This window comes from Leopardus geoffroyi, chromosome A2 (assembly GCF_018350155.1).
Source record: "Leopardus geoffroyi isolate Oge1 chromosome A2, O.geoffroyi_Oge1_pat1.0, whole genome shotgun sequence".
Classification (NCBI taxonomy): Eukaryota; Metazoa; Chordata; class Mammalia; order Carnivora; family Felidae; genus Leopardus; species Leopardus geoffroyi.
In genome coordinates this window covers 39,161,228-39,178,855 of record NC_059331.1, presented here as the reverse complement: position 1 = coordinate 39,178,855, position 17,628 = coordinate 39,161,228, and the positions used below count along the sequence as shown (strand labels likewise).

At 43.3% G+C, this 17,628-nt stretch overlaps 1 protein-coding gene and 1 long non-coding RNA gene across 3 annotated transcripts in view; one reads left to right on the top strand and one right to left on the bottom strand.

The window, feature by feature from the left end:
• The window catches only part of LOC123605880, a 22,936-nt gene extending 20,938 nt beyond the window's left edge, over positions 1 to 1,998 (bottom strand). The window contains exon 1 of the long non-coding RNA XR_006715973.1: positions 1,653 to 1,998. This is a non-coding gene — a long non-coding RNA (uncharacterized LOC123605880). The remainder of the gene's footprint in view (positions 1 to 1,652) is intronic.
• PROK2 (prokineticin 2) lies at positions 1,103 to 17,628 on the top strand. Of its 2 annotated transcripts, XM_045493559.1 has the most exons (4): positions 1,103 to 1,418; positions 4,816 to 4,941; positions 14,340 to 14,402; positions 15,987 to 17,628. In XM_045493559.1, the coding sequence occupies exons 1-4, from the start codon at positions 1,323 to 1,325 to the stop codon at positions 16,089 to 16,091; spliced, it is 390 nt and encodes a 129-aa protein (XP_045349515.1). In that variant the 5' UTR covers positions 1,103 to 1,322; the 3' UTR covers positions 16,092 to 17,628. The 2 variants fall into 2 exon arrangements, with proteins under 2 accessions (XP_045349515.1, XP_045349514.1); XM_045493558.1 differs by lacking the exon at positions 14,340 to 14,402 and having other exon boundaries at positions 1,148 to 1,418.

Genomic DNA, 17,628 nt, shown 5'->3' with positions numbered 1-17,628 from the left:
CAGTTTCTGGTCCTTAAGGGACCAGGGAAAGCCAGAGGTTCTAACATTCAGAAACAAAGCTGGGCTTCCCAAAATTTTGATGTAAGCAAGGTTGGCAGTGGCCACAGCTGGGTCTTCTTGAAGTTGTTTTCACTGAAGGAAAACAGGCTGGAGATCCTTGGAACTAGGGTCAGAGACAGAGGGCAAATCTGCCACTCATCCTGCCATGGGTAGTCTAGAACCCGGTAGGCCCTCCACTCATATTTACATGAATGAACAAATCACAGTGGTGCTGTGTGGCATCTTCCAAGACCGAGGGGTGATTTTCCTGGGCTGGAAAGTAAAAGAGAGAGCTGCCTACCTACAGTTCAAGAGGCCTCAGGCTGGCACCCGAAGCCAGGCGTTCTCATTTCCCGTTGGCATCATCCTGAACTGCTCAGCCTGAAGCTGGCGCAATGTTAAAGAAAGGAGGAAATGCATGCGAGGAAAATCAGAGAGGAGAGGGTCGGGAACAGATGTGAACATAAAGGGAAAGCATTAGAAATGAAAGAAAGAAATTGGACTCCCACAGCTGGAAGGACAAACCCCACAGTGTCGTCAGGGATGTGGGATTAGGGGTGATTTTGCTCGCCCTTTGTTCTTTTTTCCTGTCTTCCACGTTTCCCGGCTTATTTGTTTGATGTGTGCCTTTTCTGTTCGGTTATTGGACCATGAGGCCAGACCCCAGTGGCAATACCTGGCATGCAGCAGGCGCTCTGTGAAGACCTGCAGAACAAATGAAAGGGTTCCGAGGCTCCTGTCCCTCCCCTCCCCGCTCCCCCGGGTGTCCAAGCGCCTGGCACGTAGTAGGCGCTCCCTAAACATCTGCACAGCAAATGAGCTGCAAGTTTTAGGCGTCGAGCACGTGGAGCTTTGGAAACCAGGACATTGAACGAGCGTGCCTCAGACCACAAAGCGGCTCGGGCGCGTGTGAGAGGCGGCGGCGGGCTGGAGGCGAGGCGCGGGCCGGGAGCCGGGCGCCCCGCAGGGGGCTCTGCCTGCGTGGCGCCCGGGGCGGGGGCGCGGGGAGTCGCGCGCCGGCACGTGCTCGTCCCGGGGCCGCTGGGCCGGGGTGGGCGCGCGTGTGCGCGTGGGGCGTGGGGTGTGTGCCCGCGCCGTGCCCCCCGCGCGTGCTGCCGGGCGGGCGCTGGCGTGAGTCACGGCGGGGCTCGCCTTTATAACGGCCCGCAGGCTCGCGCCAGCCGCCCGCCAGCCCGCCCGCCCGCCGCTCCGCGCTCCAGCGAGCGCGCCCCGGCCCCGCGCCCCCCAACGGCCCCCAACCGCCGCGCAGTCCCGAGGGCGCCATGAGGGGCCCGCGCTGCGCCCCGCTGCTGCTCCTGCTGCTGCTGCCGCCGCTGCTGCTCACGCCCCCCGCCGGGGACGCCGCCGTCATCACTGGGGTAAGCGGCCCCGGACGCACCTGTCCGCCCGGGATGCGCGCCCGCGCTGCGCCCGGGGGTGGGGGGGGGGGGGTGGGTCAGGAGGGGAGCGGCACGGGGAGGGTCGCCCCGGGCAGGGACACCTGCCCCGGTGGCCCTTTGGCGCGCTGGGAGAGGTGCGCTGCTCCGAAAGCGGCAGACGGTCCGGGACATTGGGTGCGCCTTGGAAGAAAAAGTGAGCGAAGTGTTACCTACCTCCTTTATCACCACCTTCTCCCGCTTGTTTCCGTCCGATCTCCTTACAAGCTCTCTTCTCGAGTTTGGTCGGTTTTTCTGTTAAGCTGAAAGAAGTTTGCTTTCAGAGTCTTCTCTAGTACTTCTTTGAGACGTTCCAGCCTCGAACCTTACAATTTGCTAGGCCCTTTCTGAAATGCAAAGGGGCAAGACGAATATCCCCCAATCCTGAGACTTGTCCTATGGTCAAGGAATTTGCTCGTCTGGCTTCCTCCGCAGAAACCCTTAGAAATAACTTGGTCCGAGGCCATGTGTGCGCTTTGAAAAGCAATGGGGGCACTTCGTTCTGTTTCCAGGGCTTGTTTTCCCCCCCTAGCGTCTTGAGGTTTTCCTTGTAAAAGTTCTCCATTTCCAGTTCCTGATAAAGCACCTCCAGTGCCCCGGCATAATTATGGAGTAGGTTGCAATGTAGGTGTTAGTTTCAGCTTTGAGAAGTTGTCCTCATCATTTTTGGAAGTAGGAGCTGATTCAGTTTTCTCTCCTGCTCCTACCAACAGTTTTCTCTGGGTGGACCCGAAGGATGAGTTTACAGTACAAAATTTAAAAATCTTGTCTATTTTAACATCAACAATGCAAAACCGCTACCGTTTCCTGGTTGTTCACCTGCTTTACTCTTTTTTTTTTTAAGTCTTAAATTAACACCTCCATGAAATTACTTCAATTATCTAAGTGCACATCATGGGATTTCAATAAACCTTTTATGTTTGAACAGATGATGCGTAATGAAATATTTAAATTTGAGGGAAGTGTCATTGTATTGAGAAAATAAAGCTCCACTCTCCCAAGTTAGTTAATAGGGTTTATAGCATCTTGAAAGACCTTGCACAGTAACAGTATTTGGTTATATCCAATACGTATTATAAGCATTGTGGTATTTATTAAAATAGAGGTTTTTACAAAATGTATTTGAATAGCTTTGTCAGTGTGGTTGAACAAAAAAAATTTTTACAGGTCTTTTTAATATATGAGTTGGAACATGATTGGGGTTTTTTTCCCCTCTTCCCCTGCTGGCTCATTTTAAATTTCTCCCTAATCCTCTGAGCCCAGAATTCCTCTGCAATATAAGTATCTTTTTGTTCCATTCACAGGACAACACTATTTGAATAGATCTGCAATGGGTTAAGGATGCGGGGCATTAGGCAACAGCTGTCTAATTAAAAATACATAAACCTATGCAATTCTTTGTGAGTATTTCCAAGAACTGAAGTTTTTTGTTACAAAAATGAAATTTTATCACATTGAATGTTTATCTGTTAGAGAGGTTTAGCGTGGACTTACATATACTGTTTTTGTTGTTGTTTTACCTCAGTGATTTTTTAAAAAATTTTCTCTAAGCGACATGGCAATAAAGAAATGTAGTTATGTCTTCATGACAGGAACCATCTGGAGCCAAATGAAAAACTTAGTAACTTCTCGTCTTCAGGATGTTAAACATCCAAGTGATTGATTGAATTTTTAAAAGATTTTGGCTGGCTTTTGATTGTCGTATAAAAAAGGGTTAGTGGGGCTTCAGAATTCTGGGTCTTGGGCATCTGTTGATAGAAAATACTGCCTGAAACCTCCACCTTAAATATTTACCTTTTTTTTTTTTTGTAATATATGTCATTCATTTGAAATTGATTTATATTCCACATAGATTTGTTAAGAACGTATTGGAAAAGATCACGTAATGAACCTCTCATTTACGGAATGTAAAGGCCACATGTACGTGATTTCTGGCAAACACATAAAAATTGGAAAATAGAAACGTTTGGATGTTTTCATATAAATGTCCTAACAGTCGGAAGTGAAAACTGTAGTTTTTGATCAGATAGTTGCCTTAAATAGAATGAGAAAAAAATTCTCATGAGGGAAATAAACCAACCCTGGAGCTAGATGGTTCGTAGTGTTTAAAGAAAAATAGTAAACAAGGGTGTGCTCATATATTTATGTTTTGAGAACTTGGGACTGGCCCCAAAACATTGAAGAAAAAGAACTTTGGAGGAGTGCGTTAGTTGTTTCCAGTAAATGTAAAAAATTTGAATTTCTGTCTAAATTGTAGACTTTTTAGTTTCTTACACATACAGTACAGTATGTTTTACCTTAGCTCTAGCAAAACAGAGTATTGCACACCACTCAAACTAAGCTTCCTATTTTTTGTTGGTTCTAGGAAGGAACAATTGTCCTTTAGATCTATTTTCATGCAAATAAATTTAGACTGCATTATTTATTTCCATTTAGAGAGAGTATGAAAATTTCTCCATAGTTGATTCTTTAATTACTTGTATTTACAATTTTTATATTGGGAACAGATGGCCTGAGTAATCATTGTTGATAAGTGTATCTGTCGTTTGCATTTCTAAATCGGATAAATCTTAAAGAATAGTTCCACTGATTTTATAATGTACACATATGTATATCCTAAGCCAATAATTTCCTTTTTGTAGGTTACTTACCCCCAAAAAAGCATAACAGAAGACAAAAGTCTTGGTTTGTCCATTCCCAACCCATGAAATTTCTTTCTTTAAAGAGGAAATGGTGAAAATCAAGTCAGTGGTGTGAGAAGCATCAAGTCTCATGAACCAAAATGCAAATATTTGAAAGGGAGAATGAGCACTTTTAAAATTTACATCAGTGCCTTTATGGGTCTGGAGCATTTCATGCCAGATTTAGAGACCACTTAAATCCCTTTTTAAAATTGGGCCCAACGTATTCTGCAGTTAATAGTCATAAAATCTTTTGATTCAATTTATGTAGTTCCTAATGGCCATGTATGGTATAAGACTAATATAGCCTTGTTTTTCAAGTTCAAAGCCAATTCAGCCACAAAATCCTAGAAAAGAGAGGTGATTTTCTATGTGCATTTTTTGACACACATAACATTTTCTATGTGTATTGATTTAAGATTTTCATAATGTGTGGACCATTATGTAGGCCATTGTTTTTAAACTAGGAAAATCTCTTCTGATCAGATTTTATTCTAAATATGTTCAAGAAAATGAAGATTACAGTTATTTTTTATGCGTGAGTATTAAAATCCTAGTGGTTGGATATTTAAAGAGCCCTTTTTACTGCTCATTTTGGATTTCCTTAGCCTGAGTCTTCCCTGCTATCTGTATTTATCTGTCTGTCTGTTACTTTTCAGGCCTGCGACAAGGACCCCCAGTGTGGTGGAGGCATGTGCTGTGCTGTTAGTATCTGGGTTAAGAGCATAAGGATTTGCACACCTATGGGCAAAGTGGGAGACAGCTGCCATCCGCTGACTCGTAAAGTTAGTATATATACCCAGGTGCTCAGTGGTTCCCTTACGTTGTGGTAACTCAACTCCCGGCAAGGCCTGTATGGCATGAAACCCAGGGTAATGTGCTTGAAATCACAAGTGAGAGAAGGTGACGACGGGAAGCCACGTCCTCTCCCCTCTCTCCTTCCATGATAACCAGCTGTGTCTCTACTGTCCTCACCCTGTGAATCATTTTCATACCATGGCTTTCATGACCTTAGAAACATGTCATAAAAATAACTTCAAAACCATGAATTTGCCTAAAAATTATTTAGGACAATATAAATACAAATATCAGACGTACTGATAAGGCAGAGGTAAATAACTTTGTGTTTTGTCTCTTACTGAAAACCATCAATGATACAGTTACCTTGTATCTTAATTTAAAAATCCTCTATTTTCCCTCAGTCTCCATAGTACACAGTTCATAATCCTAGAGGTTAATGGCGTTTAATTTTCCAGTTTATTCTTTTATCTCAAGTATAAATATCCTAATGACCTCAACAACACTTTTGGACAGTTTTAGCAGTTAGTGGTATGACCATATGAAGGCAGGGTTGGACGGTGCTTTCGAGGGTGTGTTGCAGACTGTCCCGTCCGCAAGGGTCTGTCAGTTATGTTACTTCAGGAAAGGGTGGGTAGGAGACAGGAGGGAGCAGAAAAGTCTGTGGAGCCTGGAGAGGCTCAGCCCTTCGCGATCAAAACTTTGAAAATGATGGGATCTCGGCAGGCTTCCCCAGCAATACCAGGTGACAGTGACTTGCTCCCCTAGTGCCACCTCCTGGTTTTACCCAGCAGCAAAGTGAAGTCCAGAGCATCAAAGGTGTTTCCCAGGCCAGGTGGCTTGTTGGGAGGCAGAGCTCAGTCTTTCTGCAGCATTCTCTCTCCGTGTTGTGTACTCCTGTGTTAAAATAGATGGGGTGACCAGGCGCCTGGATGGCTCAGTCCATTGAGCTGACTTCGGCTCAGGCCATGATCTCACGGTTTATGAGCTCGAGCCCTGCATCGGGCTCTGTGCTGACAGTTCAGAGCCTGGACCCTGCTTCAGATTCTGTGTCTCCCTCTCTGTCTGCCCTTCCCCTGCTTGTGCTCTGTCCCTCTCTCTCTCTCTCTCTCTCTCTCTCTCTCAAAAATAAATAAACATTAAAACAATTTTTTAAAAATTTTTTTTAACGTTTTATTTATTTTTGAGACAGAGAGAGACAGAGCATGAACGGGGGAGGGTTAGAGAGAGGGAGACACAGAATCTGAAACAGGCTCCAGGCTCTGAGAGGTCAGCACAGAGCCCGACACGGGGCTCGAACTCACAGACCGCAAGATCATGACCTGAGCCAAAGTCGGCCGCCCAACCGACTGAGCCACCCAGGTGCCCCAAAACAATTTTTTTTTAATAGATGGAGTGTTTTTGAAGCAAACTCGACCCCGCCTTCTACATGTAGTTTGGGGTTGAAAGCTGTAGTAAGGCCCACCATCTTCCTCATATGCTACAGTTGTAGATAACAGTTACTATTTTGACTTTCTCGGAGTAAAGGTAATGCAGTAAACTGGATTGTTTTAGTTCTGTGAGCTGTAATAGGGACTCCACTTGTTTGGGTCTCTCTGAAGGCTGTTTGGCTTTCCTGTGGTTTCCTTGAGAAATACTTCCTGTTCCGCGTAGACCATCCCTCCTGTGGTTTTACAGTCATTTTAAAGTATGACATGCACCTTTTATTCTTGGCCGCTGTAAGACAGGAAAGGTTGTAAGCCCTTAGTTGTCTGTCTGAATGCCAAACTCCCTGCGGGGAAGTGACACCAACCCAGTCACCCTTGGCATTGATGTCTCGTTTTTCATCACCCTTATCAAGGGCAAGTCCACGTTTGTACATGTGAGTCATTTGAGCCATTGAAAAGTCTACTCTTAACCTTTTCTTTTAAGAATGACATTCTCACACAGTGTTAGCATAACCTTACACTCCCTGCATACTAGAGTCACGTGGCCTGCTTGCTAAAACAAGGAGAAAGTGACACATTCTACTCAACTGCTGTTTGTAATCATAGCAATTACAGTTGCCACCTGTTGAAGGCTGTGACGTACCCCACACTCTGTACTAAATGTTATATATGCGTTTTTTTAATTTAATACAAGATGTGCCTATGAAGCACATTTGTTTCTGTCCTGTGCTGCATACAACCACCTGCAGCCTCAGAGGAGACTCAGTAACTGGCTGAGGTCACAAGGTGATAGGTCGCAGAGAGACACTGGGCTCCGTTTTTGTCTGACGCTCCAGCCAGTGTTTTTGTGGTGTGAATCACCATACTCTTCTGCCTCCACAAAAGTGGTTTCGTTGGAACGCTTTGTACTCCAGTTAACCAAGACTGGTTTGTGTGGGACGAGAGATAATGGTGTCCGCATAGGAATTTGTCACATCCTATGTAGTTTTGATGAGCTTCCCAAATCTGAGGTTATTTTAAAAAAGAGAACCAAATAGTGTTTCCCTGGGTTTCTAGATAACTTCCAGTTCAGGTCTCGTGCAAGGTCATTTCTGAGAGTAAACAAAATCATTCTTCTCCCATAAACCCAGGTACATCTCTGCACTTTGTTTTTACCATAGTTTTTTTTTTTTTAATTTTTTTTCAACGTTTTTTATTTATTTTTGGGACAGAGAGAGACAGAGCATGAACGGGGGAGGGGCAGAGAAAGTGGGAGACACAGAATCGGAAACAGGCTCCAGGCTCTGAGCCATCAGCCCAGAGCCTGACGCGGGGCTCGAACTCACGGGCCGCGAGATCGTGACCTGGCTGAAGTCGGACGCTTAACCAACTGCGCCACCCAGGCGCCCCTGTTTTTACCATAGTTTTAATAATGAAGTCTTTAATGACAAATTATGGTTTTCATATTAGAATTAAGTGATAAAAGAACTGAAGGATTAAAAAAAAAGAAAGGTTTTTTTTTTTCTCAGATCTTAACTTTTCCCCTATTCAGATGCCCACCTGAAAAGTTTTTCTAGAACTCAGTGTTACAGCTTTTCATCCTGGATACTTTTCTGTCTTGAAAATAGGTTTTCATCGGTTATTTCAATGGCCTATTTTTAGAGTAGGTCCAGGAGTTATTATTTGTTCTGGGTGGAATTAACTTATCCTGGTAAAAATCTAGTTATTTCCAGATTATCTCTCCACTATATTGTATTCAAAACAACTTGAGGAAAAAAATGTTTGTAAATGTTTCCTGGTGAATGTAATATATAGAATTCAACTTCAGACTACAGTTTAATAGCTCATCGGTAAATGTAGACACTGCATAGAAAATTGTATTTTAATATGACGTGTTCAGTACTTTCTTTCTTCTTCTTTTTTTTGGGGGAGGTTTGTTTGTTTGTTTTGTTTTGTTTTTAAAGAAGGGTCACAGGGATCAGTGTTTTTAAAACACCAGACTGAGTAAATGAAGACTGCTCCTGTTTAAATTTTAAACTTTCCATTCTGGCTTGACTTCATCATTAGCCACAAATGTGTGTTTATTTTGATAAAGTGAATAATATTTGATGAATGAAATTACAAACTACAGGTAGGAATTGATAGTCACTGGATTCAGTGTACTGTTTTATTTCAGATGCATTAACTAACTTGTGGACTTTATAGTGACTGCTAGGCTATAATCTTATAATTGTACAGTTTTTAACTTTACATTTGATAATTCAAAAGTAGAATAAAAGATCATCCCCCCTAAGAAGAACAGAGTGTATGTTTTCCAAATACATATTTGGTCAAATGAAAGTTTTAACATGTATTCATTTTTAACAATTTTCTAACAATTAAGGATGAATTGCCGAATCGTATGTCTGCAAGGAGTATTTTACTGTTTAAAAAGAAAAACATTATTTTAATATTTTAATTAATACCAACACTTTTCACAGTTGACAAAGATTAGCCATTTCTATCCTGTTCTGATTACTGCTTGGCTTTGGAAGTTTATCATTCTGTGATTAATATTTTTATTTTTATAATGTGTGATTTATTATTTTTTCTTTTTTTTTTAATTTTTTTTTAACATTTATTTATTTTTGAGACAGAGAGAGAGCATGAACAGGGGAGGGTCAGAGAAAGAGGGAGACACAGAATCTGAAACAGGCTCCAGGCTCTGAGCTGTCAGCACAGAGCCCGACGCGGGGCTCGAACCCACGGACCACGAGATCATGACCTGAGCCAAAGTCGGACGGTTAACCGACTGAGCCACCCAGGCGCCCCTATTTTTTCATTTTAAACAACTGTGTTTCCTCCAAAAAGTTGTTTCTGCTCTGTTTTGTATATTTAACACTTTTTTGTACCAGTTTTGTTTTTGTTTTCTGGGTTTTACATATATATATGTGTGTATATATACACGTATATACACACGTATATACACACGTGTATATATATATATATACACACACACATATGTATATATATACACACACACACACATACACACACACACACACACACACACACACACACATATATATATATGGCATGACACTTCAATACTTGACCAGTATATTTTCCTTTTCTGAAAAAACATTTTTTTTCCAGTTAAAACCTGGGACATTTTTGTGTGTTTTTTTTTTTTTAATTTTTTTTTTTCAACGTTTATTTATTTTTGGGACAGAGAGAGATAGAGCATGAACGGGGGAGGGTCAGAGAGAGAGGGAGACACAGAATCGGAAACAGGCTCCAGGCTCTGAGCCATCAGCCCAGAGCCTGACGCGGGGCTCAAACTCAAGGACCGCGAGATCATGACCTGGCTGAAGTCGGACGCTTAACCGACTGCGCCACCCAGGCGCCCCTGTGTTTTTTTTTTAAAGGAAGATTTTAAAAATTATTAGCTGTTTCTATTTTAAAATGATAAATTTAGAATTACAATGATAAAACATTGTAATTATAATTTCAGGATAGAGAGTACTTCTTAAAACAATATAAACTAAAATATAACTTATGTAAGTATAGAATTTAGTGGAAGATGGGTTGAAGAAAGCTTAGTACATTAATTTCCTCATGTTTCCTATCACAGGTGTCAGAAGCCACTATTTACATTTTCTCTCTCAGGGCAGCATCATGGCTGTGCATACAAGTTCATTTTCAGAAAGACTCAGAGGACATAAATATACTTTAGTCTGTATACTGACAGATATACTAAATATACTGCTGACAGTATGGGCCCCATAGCTCTTTGTTGTGGGGGCCGGCCTGGACCCTATAGGATGTTTTAGCAGCATCCCTGGCTTCCTCCCACTAGAGGTCAGCAGCCTCCTCTCTCAGTTGTGACAACCAGCCGTGTCTCCGGACTATGACAAATGTTCCCTGTGACAGTTTGGGAGATGGAAATTGTTCTGGTTGGGCACCCCTGGCCTCACACTACATTGTACCTAGCCTCACAGGACGCAGTGAGGGGACACAGCAGCACCATTGTATTAGGCGCCCAGCAGCTACCCAGGCACATACTTCATGTGTCCTCCCTACCACACGGGGTACTTGTGGCTGCCACAGATGAGAGCCACGTGGGTCCCCTAGACCCATCCTTACCACCCTTACTTCTTGCCAGTATTTTACTCCCCTCTAGACCCAGAGGCCCCGGGCATATATGCCAACAGCTTCCCCAACCCACGTGAAGTTCCACACAACCCATGAGGCCAACCCCCTCATTCCCTGTTTTCCTTTACTCTTTCAGAGGGCACAGTGCAGTTCCATGTGAACCCTCTACTCACAAGAAGATAAATAATTGCATTATTTAGGGTTGTATGAATATATACTTACTCCAAAAAAAAAAATTGAAGAAACATTTTAAGACTTGACCCAATCAAATACATTGGCAATCTTCCTAATTATTAAAACTGGAGACTGGGAGTGGCAGAAATTCTGAGATTTTGGGCTTCTATTTTAGGCACTACTATGGCTATTTGAAATTTTGTGAACGATGTACTTTTGTTGACAAAAGTTAATGTACAAAACTGGCTTTATTAAAAACACATATAACTTTTTTATTGAGATAAAATTGGTATATAAATTATGTAAGTTAAGCATACAGCATTGTAATTTGACATCTGTCTGAAGTATAAAGTGATCACCATCCAAAGTCTAGCTACCATCTGCCACTGTTCCATTAACCCCCTTTCCCCATTTTGCCCGCCCCCCCCCAATTCCTCCCATATTGGACTAGTGCTTTTTATGTGACATGACCACAGTTTTCTTCATGTATGCTTTTTTTTTTAAGTTTATTTATTTATTTTGAGAGAGACAGAGCACAAGCGGGGAGGGGTGGGAAGAGAGAGAGAGGAGCAGGGGAGAGAGAGAAAGAAAGAGAGAATCCCAAGCAGGCTCTACACTGTCAGCACAGAGCCCGACGCGGGGCTCGATCCCATGAGCTGTGAGATCATGACTTGAGCTGAAATAGTCAGACGCTTAAGTTGCCCACCCAGGCGCCCTCATGTATCCTTCTTTATGTTTCTTTCTTTAGCAAAACTGACTCTGTTGTGAGAGAAATTACAAACAATACATTTGTTTTGTGGCAGTGCTATTATTTTCTCTTTAAAAATGCCACAAATGGATAAGAATCATGCCTTCTGGAAAGTTCTAAAGGTTCTACCTTGGCTATTCCTAGAATTTTCTGTTTGAAATTTTAGTCTATAAGAAACGGATTGAGTTAATTCTAAAATAAGCCATCAAATTTGGACTGAATAGTTAGCTCCTTGGCTATATATATGCCTCTGAATATGCATCTTCTATATACTTTGTAATGTATCTGGCTGTTAGATATCTATTAAGTTTGTCACACAGTATATGTAGATCTAGAAATGAACGGGCCTGTTGAGAAAATGTCAAGTATCTAATAAGTGTATAATATCAGAAATGGAGTTCTTTGTCATAATGAGCTCACAGATGGAAGGGGAGGAGGAAAACCCGCTAAGGGCAGGTGCAGATAAAAAAAAAAAAAAAAGAAAAAGAAAAAAATCCTTGGCAGGGGGTGAAAGAAAGACAGATATTGAAAGAGGGGAAGTGGACTTGATAAGAATAAGACAAGGGAATCCAGGTATAAAAGGTCCTGCAAGACAGTCTAAGCATTATGTTAAGATTGCCAGGGCAGATCTGGGCCTAGGCTAATACCATGTTGGTGCCCTCAGTAAGAAAAAGAAGAATTCACAATATTTTTGATGTTTTATTTATTTTTGAGAGAGAGCAAGAGAGCGCACAAAGAGCAGGGGCAGAGAGAGGGGGGCAGAGGATCCAAAGCAGGCTCTTTGCTGACAGCAGCGAGCCCGATATGGGGCTCGAACTCACAAACTGTGAGATGATGACCCGAACCGAAGTCAGATGCTCAACCCAGTGAGCCACCCAGGTGCCCCCCACAATATTTTTTAAAGAGTCACACAGACCTATGACCTTGTGAACACACTGCCAGGGCCCTACCTAAGCCCTGCAGGGAACCACACGAGTGAAGGCCCTCAACCTCTTTGGCTTTGCAGTAAATCCATCTCTAACTTTGGTGGCATGAGCCCCTTGGGTCCCTGCCTGGTGCCAGGCATTGGTGTGCTGAGTGAGCAGAAGCCACAGGATCTGGGAAGGCCACCCCTCTGCCTTCAGGTGGCACATAGTCTGTGGTGGGGGCTTTGCCAGGAGAGAGGCCTTTAACACATATTTTCTCCAGTGTCTCCTGTGGACCAGGCTAAGTGCCATGTGCTCACAAAGGAGATTTCTTGGGGCGCCTGGGTGGCACAGTCGGTTAAGCATCCAACTTCAGCCAGGTCACGATCTCGCGGTCCGGGAGTTCGAGCCCCGCGTCAGGCTCTGGGCTGATGGCTCAGAGCCTGGAGCCTGTTTCCGATTCTGTGTCTCCCTCTCTCTCTGCCCCTCCCCCGTTCATGCTCTGTCTCTCTCTGTCCCAAAAATAAATAAAAACGTTGAAAAAAAATTTAAAAAAAAAAAAAACAAAGGAGATTTCTTTCTTCACAAAGCTTCAAAGTTGGGGGATGGTGGTATTTGAGAAAAGAGCAAACTCTGGAAGAAAGTGGGACTGGGTCTGTGACATGTCCACATTACTTCAGCTCAAGAGGAAACCACTTACGGGGTGCCTGGGTGGCTCAGTCGCTTGAGCTTCCGAATTCAGCTCAGGTGATGATTTCGTGGTTCGTGCGTTCGAGCCCCACTTAGGGTTCGCTGCTGTCAGCACAGAGCCTGCTTCAGGTCCTCTGTCCCCTTCTCTCTCTTGCTCTCTCTCTGTCTCAAAAATAAATACACATTGAAAAAAAGAAGAAGAAGCCACTTGGCTTGTGTCAAAATGAGGCAAAAATCTGGCACGCGGGTTTGGTGTGACATTGATGCCCAGTGCCTTATGAAGCCTGGCCATGGCAGGTCCCCACTGTTATTTTCCTTTGCTGCTCTTTTCAGGGTACTGAGAACCCACATGACAGGCCAGAGAGTGATCATGGTGTCTTGAAGGACAAATCACAAGACTGTAAGCACCATGAGGACACTTACTCATGGCTTAAACTATCTTGCTGGTTACCTGTCTTCCCTCACTAAAAAGTAAGCTCCATGCTCGGCAGAGGCCTTTCATCTCCTGTCCAGCTCTGTATCCGTAGTACCTAGAACGAGGATGGATGTGCTGGTGACCCTCCCTGAACTACTGCTGAATGAGTGAATGAAAGAAACACGTTTGGCGTTGTCCATGTGGAACAGCCAGACGTGTGCATTATAGTTTTCGTGCACTTATTTCGGGTCTTTTTCCTTCATTATTGCTGCCCGTGTTCGTTTTTCTCAACGCCGGCTCTGTTGGCACGTTGGGCCAGATAGATGTTTGTTGTTGAGAGGCTGTGCTGTGCATTGTAGGCTGTTAAACAGCATTCTCTGACCTCCACCCACTGGATGTGACTGACACTCCTTCCCCCAAGTTGTGACAAACCAAAGTGTCTCTGGATATTGCCAGATGTGCCCTCTGGGACAGAATCCCCCCCAACTCAGAACCTCTGGCCCATGCCAGTGGTTTTAGGTCTGACAGTGAAGCGCTCAGAGGCTCAGGGCTAGAATAGGTGATGAAGGTCCGGGGTGCTAACTTCTTATACGGTCCACATGTGATCGTCTAAGCCAGTCGACCTGCACCCACTTCCTCTGACATGGTCTCCATGCCAACAACTGAGCTAGCCATCTGTGTGCCCTTTGACACGCACAGTGACAGAACCATTCTGCGCACAAGTCTGCATGGAGCTGACGCCCGTGGCACCTGCGTGTGGGCACTGTCCTTGCAGCCTTGAAAATGAGGCGCTTGCGAAAAAAAGGCAGAAGGGTGTCTCTGCCTGTTCACCCCATGCACACCCTGCCCTCCTATTGCTTCCCTCTCTTCCTTTTGTATTTATTGATCACAGTCATTTCCCTGGCCCTTCCAGAACCATTTTGGAAATGGAAGGCAGGAGAGAAGAAAGAGGAAGAGAAGAAAAAGGAAAAAGGAGGTAAGAAGGACATGAGCATGGTACCAACCCAAAGACAATGTGCAGAATAATCAGTCCTGACCGTTGTTGGACCACCATACATTTGGGTTTGTCCTATTAGTTCAACCACAAAAGAAGGTTAGAATGGTTCTGTCACTGTCTGCACAGTCTTTCTTTTCTTATGTGCAAAGAAATTATTTAGAAGGCATCTGGAAGACGTATCCGAGATTTCCTCCTCAAGACAGATAATTGGTGGGGCGCCTGGGTGGCGCAGTCGCTTAAGCATCCGACTTCAGCCAGGTCACGATCTCGCGGTCCGTGAGTTAGAGCCCCGTGTCGGGCTCTGGGCTGATGGCTCAGAGCCTGGAGCCTGTTTCCGATTCTGTGTCTCCCTCTCTCTCTGCCCCTCCCCCGTTCATGCTCTGTCTCTCTCTGTCCCAAAAATAAATATAAATGTTGAAAAAAAATTAAAAAAAAAAAAGATAATTGGTATGGGGCGGCCTCTTTTGGTGGAATAGAACTAGGAAATCCACTAGAATGATTAGCGGAAAAAGCATCTGAATTGAGAAACAGAAAGGATGCATTTTTGTGCCATGTGTCAACCGAAGAAGGGTCCCTGAGGCATGAGTCTCTAAGAGCTTGCCTCTCTCACGTTACCCTGGCTGGGAGTAATCTGCCATCCCATTTCATTGATTATCAACTGCCTCCAGGCCTGGGCTGAAAGTTTCTTGCTATAACTTGCAAAGTAGACAGATTCTCAAGAGGGCATGATTCCCAGGGGAGGGAGAATGGATGTTGTCCTTTGCCTCTAGAAAGAATACGTACTTTGAGGTACTCCCGTGCCCCTCAGACAAAGGACCACCATGCCACTTGCCTCCTTAGCCCAGCTTCATTCGTGGCATGGGCAAGACTGAGAAATACCCACTAGAAGACTCTTGGAATGAATCCGACCTTTCTCTGCTGGCTCTCCCTAGGCCAGGGCTTGGTTTGTTCCATTTCTGTGACTCGAGCTTGCCTCCTTCCCTAATTTCTCTTTTGTTCTTCTCCAACCCACCCCCCCCCCAGAATTTTGACCCCTCTGCCATCTGTGTGCAAATGTGTGAATTTATGTGTTGATCCTTGTCAGTGACTTCATATTTACTCATTATATCAATGTGAACATGCCCATAATGTTATGCCCTCCTTAATGAGCTTCATTAGTAGGATGATATACAGACCAAAAAATGAGAAGAAGTGAAAGGCAGTGTAGCTTGGTGGTTAAAAGCTTGGTCTGTCTGGTCCAGGTGGCCAGCCAAGCTTCAAGTTCTGGGTATGTGACCTTGGGCAAGTTACTAATTTCTCTGTGCCTCCGTCTCTCATCTGTAAAATGGGTATAATTAAAGCATTTGTCATCTTCACAGAGTGGTTGTAAGGATGAAAAAGGATAATATATAAAGAGCTGAGCATATTACTTGATGAATAGTTCACAATATAACACCAGCTGTTGTTATTCAGAGATTTCTCGAGAATTGTTTTTTGTTATGTGTGTTTGGGTGTTTTGGTGTTTTGTTTTGTTTTGTTTTTAATGATTCCTGCTCTGACTCAAGTTTTTTTCTTTTATCTTAGGTTCCATTTTTTGGGCGGAGAATGCATCACACATGTCCATGTATGCCGGGCTTAGCCTGTTTACGGACTTCATTTAATCGATTTATTTGTTTAGCCCGAAAGTAATCACTTCAGAGTAGAAACTTTAAATGTGAACACCCACATGATGTCTGTAAAGTCTATTTACTTGTGATTGTGCCCAACAAGTATAATATGCCAGAAAGAAATGCTCTTGCTTCCTCAGCTATCCAAGTAACGTTTCTATCTTTGATGTTTAAATGACTTTTTTTTTTTTTTCTGAAAGAGGATTTCTATTTTGGATAAAAATGTAGAGTGCGGGGCATTATGGAACCGGTTCTCATTTCCCTGTTTGTGGTTTGGCTTGGTCTGGCCTTTTTTAATGCCAGTAACTCACCCATTTTCACAGAAATGAGGAGAATAAGAATTTGGTCTTTTGTTACAGAAACTTTTTTGTCTGAAACCCCCTCACCCCAGCCCTGCCCACCACCACCACACACACACACACACACACACACACACACACACACACACACACCCTCTGGTCTCTTTTCTCTCCTCAAAGAATTTTAAGGCCCCCACTTATTCTTTGCCATTTCCCTTCTGGGCCCTCTAGCATTTTAACGAGGGGAACAGGGTTGTTAGATATCCTGTAGCTTGCTGGGAAAATCAGTGTGGAAAATCAAGCTTTTTTGCCTGATACTTAAACAGCAAAGGGTGTGTGGTTGAACTAGACACTCCACAATTTTCCTGGATGAAGTAGAGGTGGGCATACTCTCCAGCTTTCGTGGAACCTGTCCATGCGACAGAACTTCAGATCCACTGTGTGACAGGTGTGAGCTCAGAAGGCATGGAAAGTCCATTTAGACCTTATTTCTAGATTTAGGGTTTTTTGGGTTTTTTAGTAAAAAACACTTCTCCAATATGTTACACTTCTTTTTCTTCTTGTGAAGTTTATTTTTTAAGTCTCATAATTAGAGATGTTCCAGAAAATGTCCCTTGAAGAGGAAGTATTAATTTTAATCTGGCATAACACTAGTTACCATTTTAAAGTCGGTATTAAGTTGTAATTTAAACTTTACTTGTAACCAAAAGGTCTATTGTAATGGGTTACCTGACATCCTGCCGTGTGTCCCTATATCAATATTGCTGTGTAAAAATTCTGTATCAGAATAATGACAGTATTGTATATCATTTGATTTATTTTAATATTATATCCTTATTTTTGTCACAGTTGTTGTCAGTTTTTATTACAAGCAGATTTCTATTAGCTCACATTCTAAAATGGGTAAAGACCCCCAAATTGGTAAAATAGCACCAACAGTATTTGCGTGTTCACTTTACATACAGGAAAGTTCTGTTTGCATGAATTTTAAGGTAGTACAAAAAATAAACAATGTGTAACTCGGTGAGGGTTTTGGAGCAAGAAGGAAAATTGTGATATGCAGAACTGGTTGTAATCAGGAATGGACTCATGGGATTTCACTGTATTGATTCAGCATATAGTGACCCAGTGTTTACCAAGAGTGGTCAGGCAGGATGCGAGGCGATAGCCTTAAGGTGATGCCAGTGGCCCAGCCTTGCAAAACCCACCAAGTATTGTAAATGGAATCAACGTCAACAAATAAACAGCTTATGAAATGTG

Bases quoted from the DNA above. Each gene is read 5' to 3' on its own strand.
- PROK2 (XM_045493559.1), top strand. From the start codon at position 1,323: ATGAGGGGCCCGCGCTGCGCCCCGCTGCTGCTCCTGCTGCTGCTGCCG. The intron at 1,419-4,815 runs GTAAGCGGCCCC...GTTACTTTTCAG, and splicing joins ACGCCGCCGTCATCACTGGG to GCCTGCGACAAGGACCCCCA. The intron at 4,942-14,339 runs GTTAGTATATAT...TGGCCCTTCCAG, and splicing joins GCCATCCGCTGACTCGTAAA to AACCATTTTGGAAATGGAAG.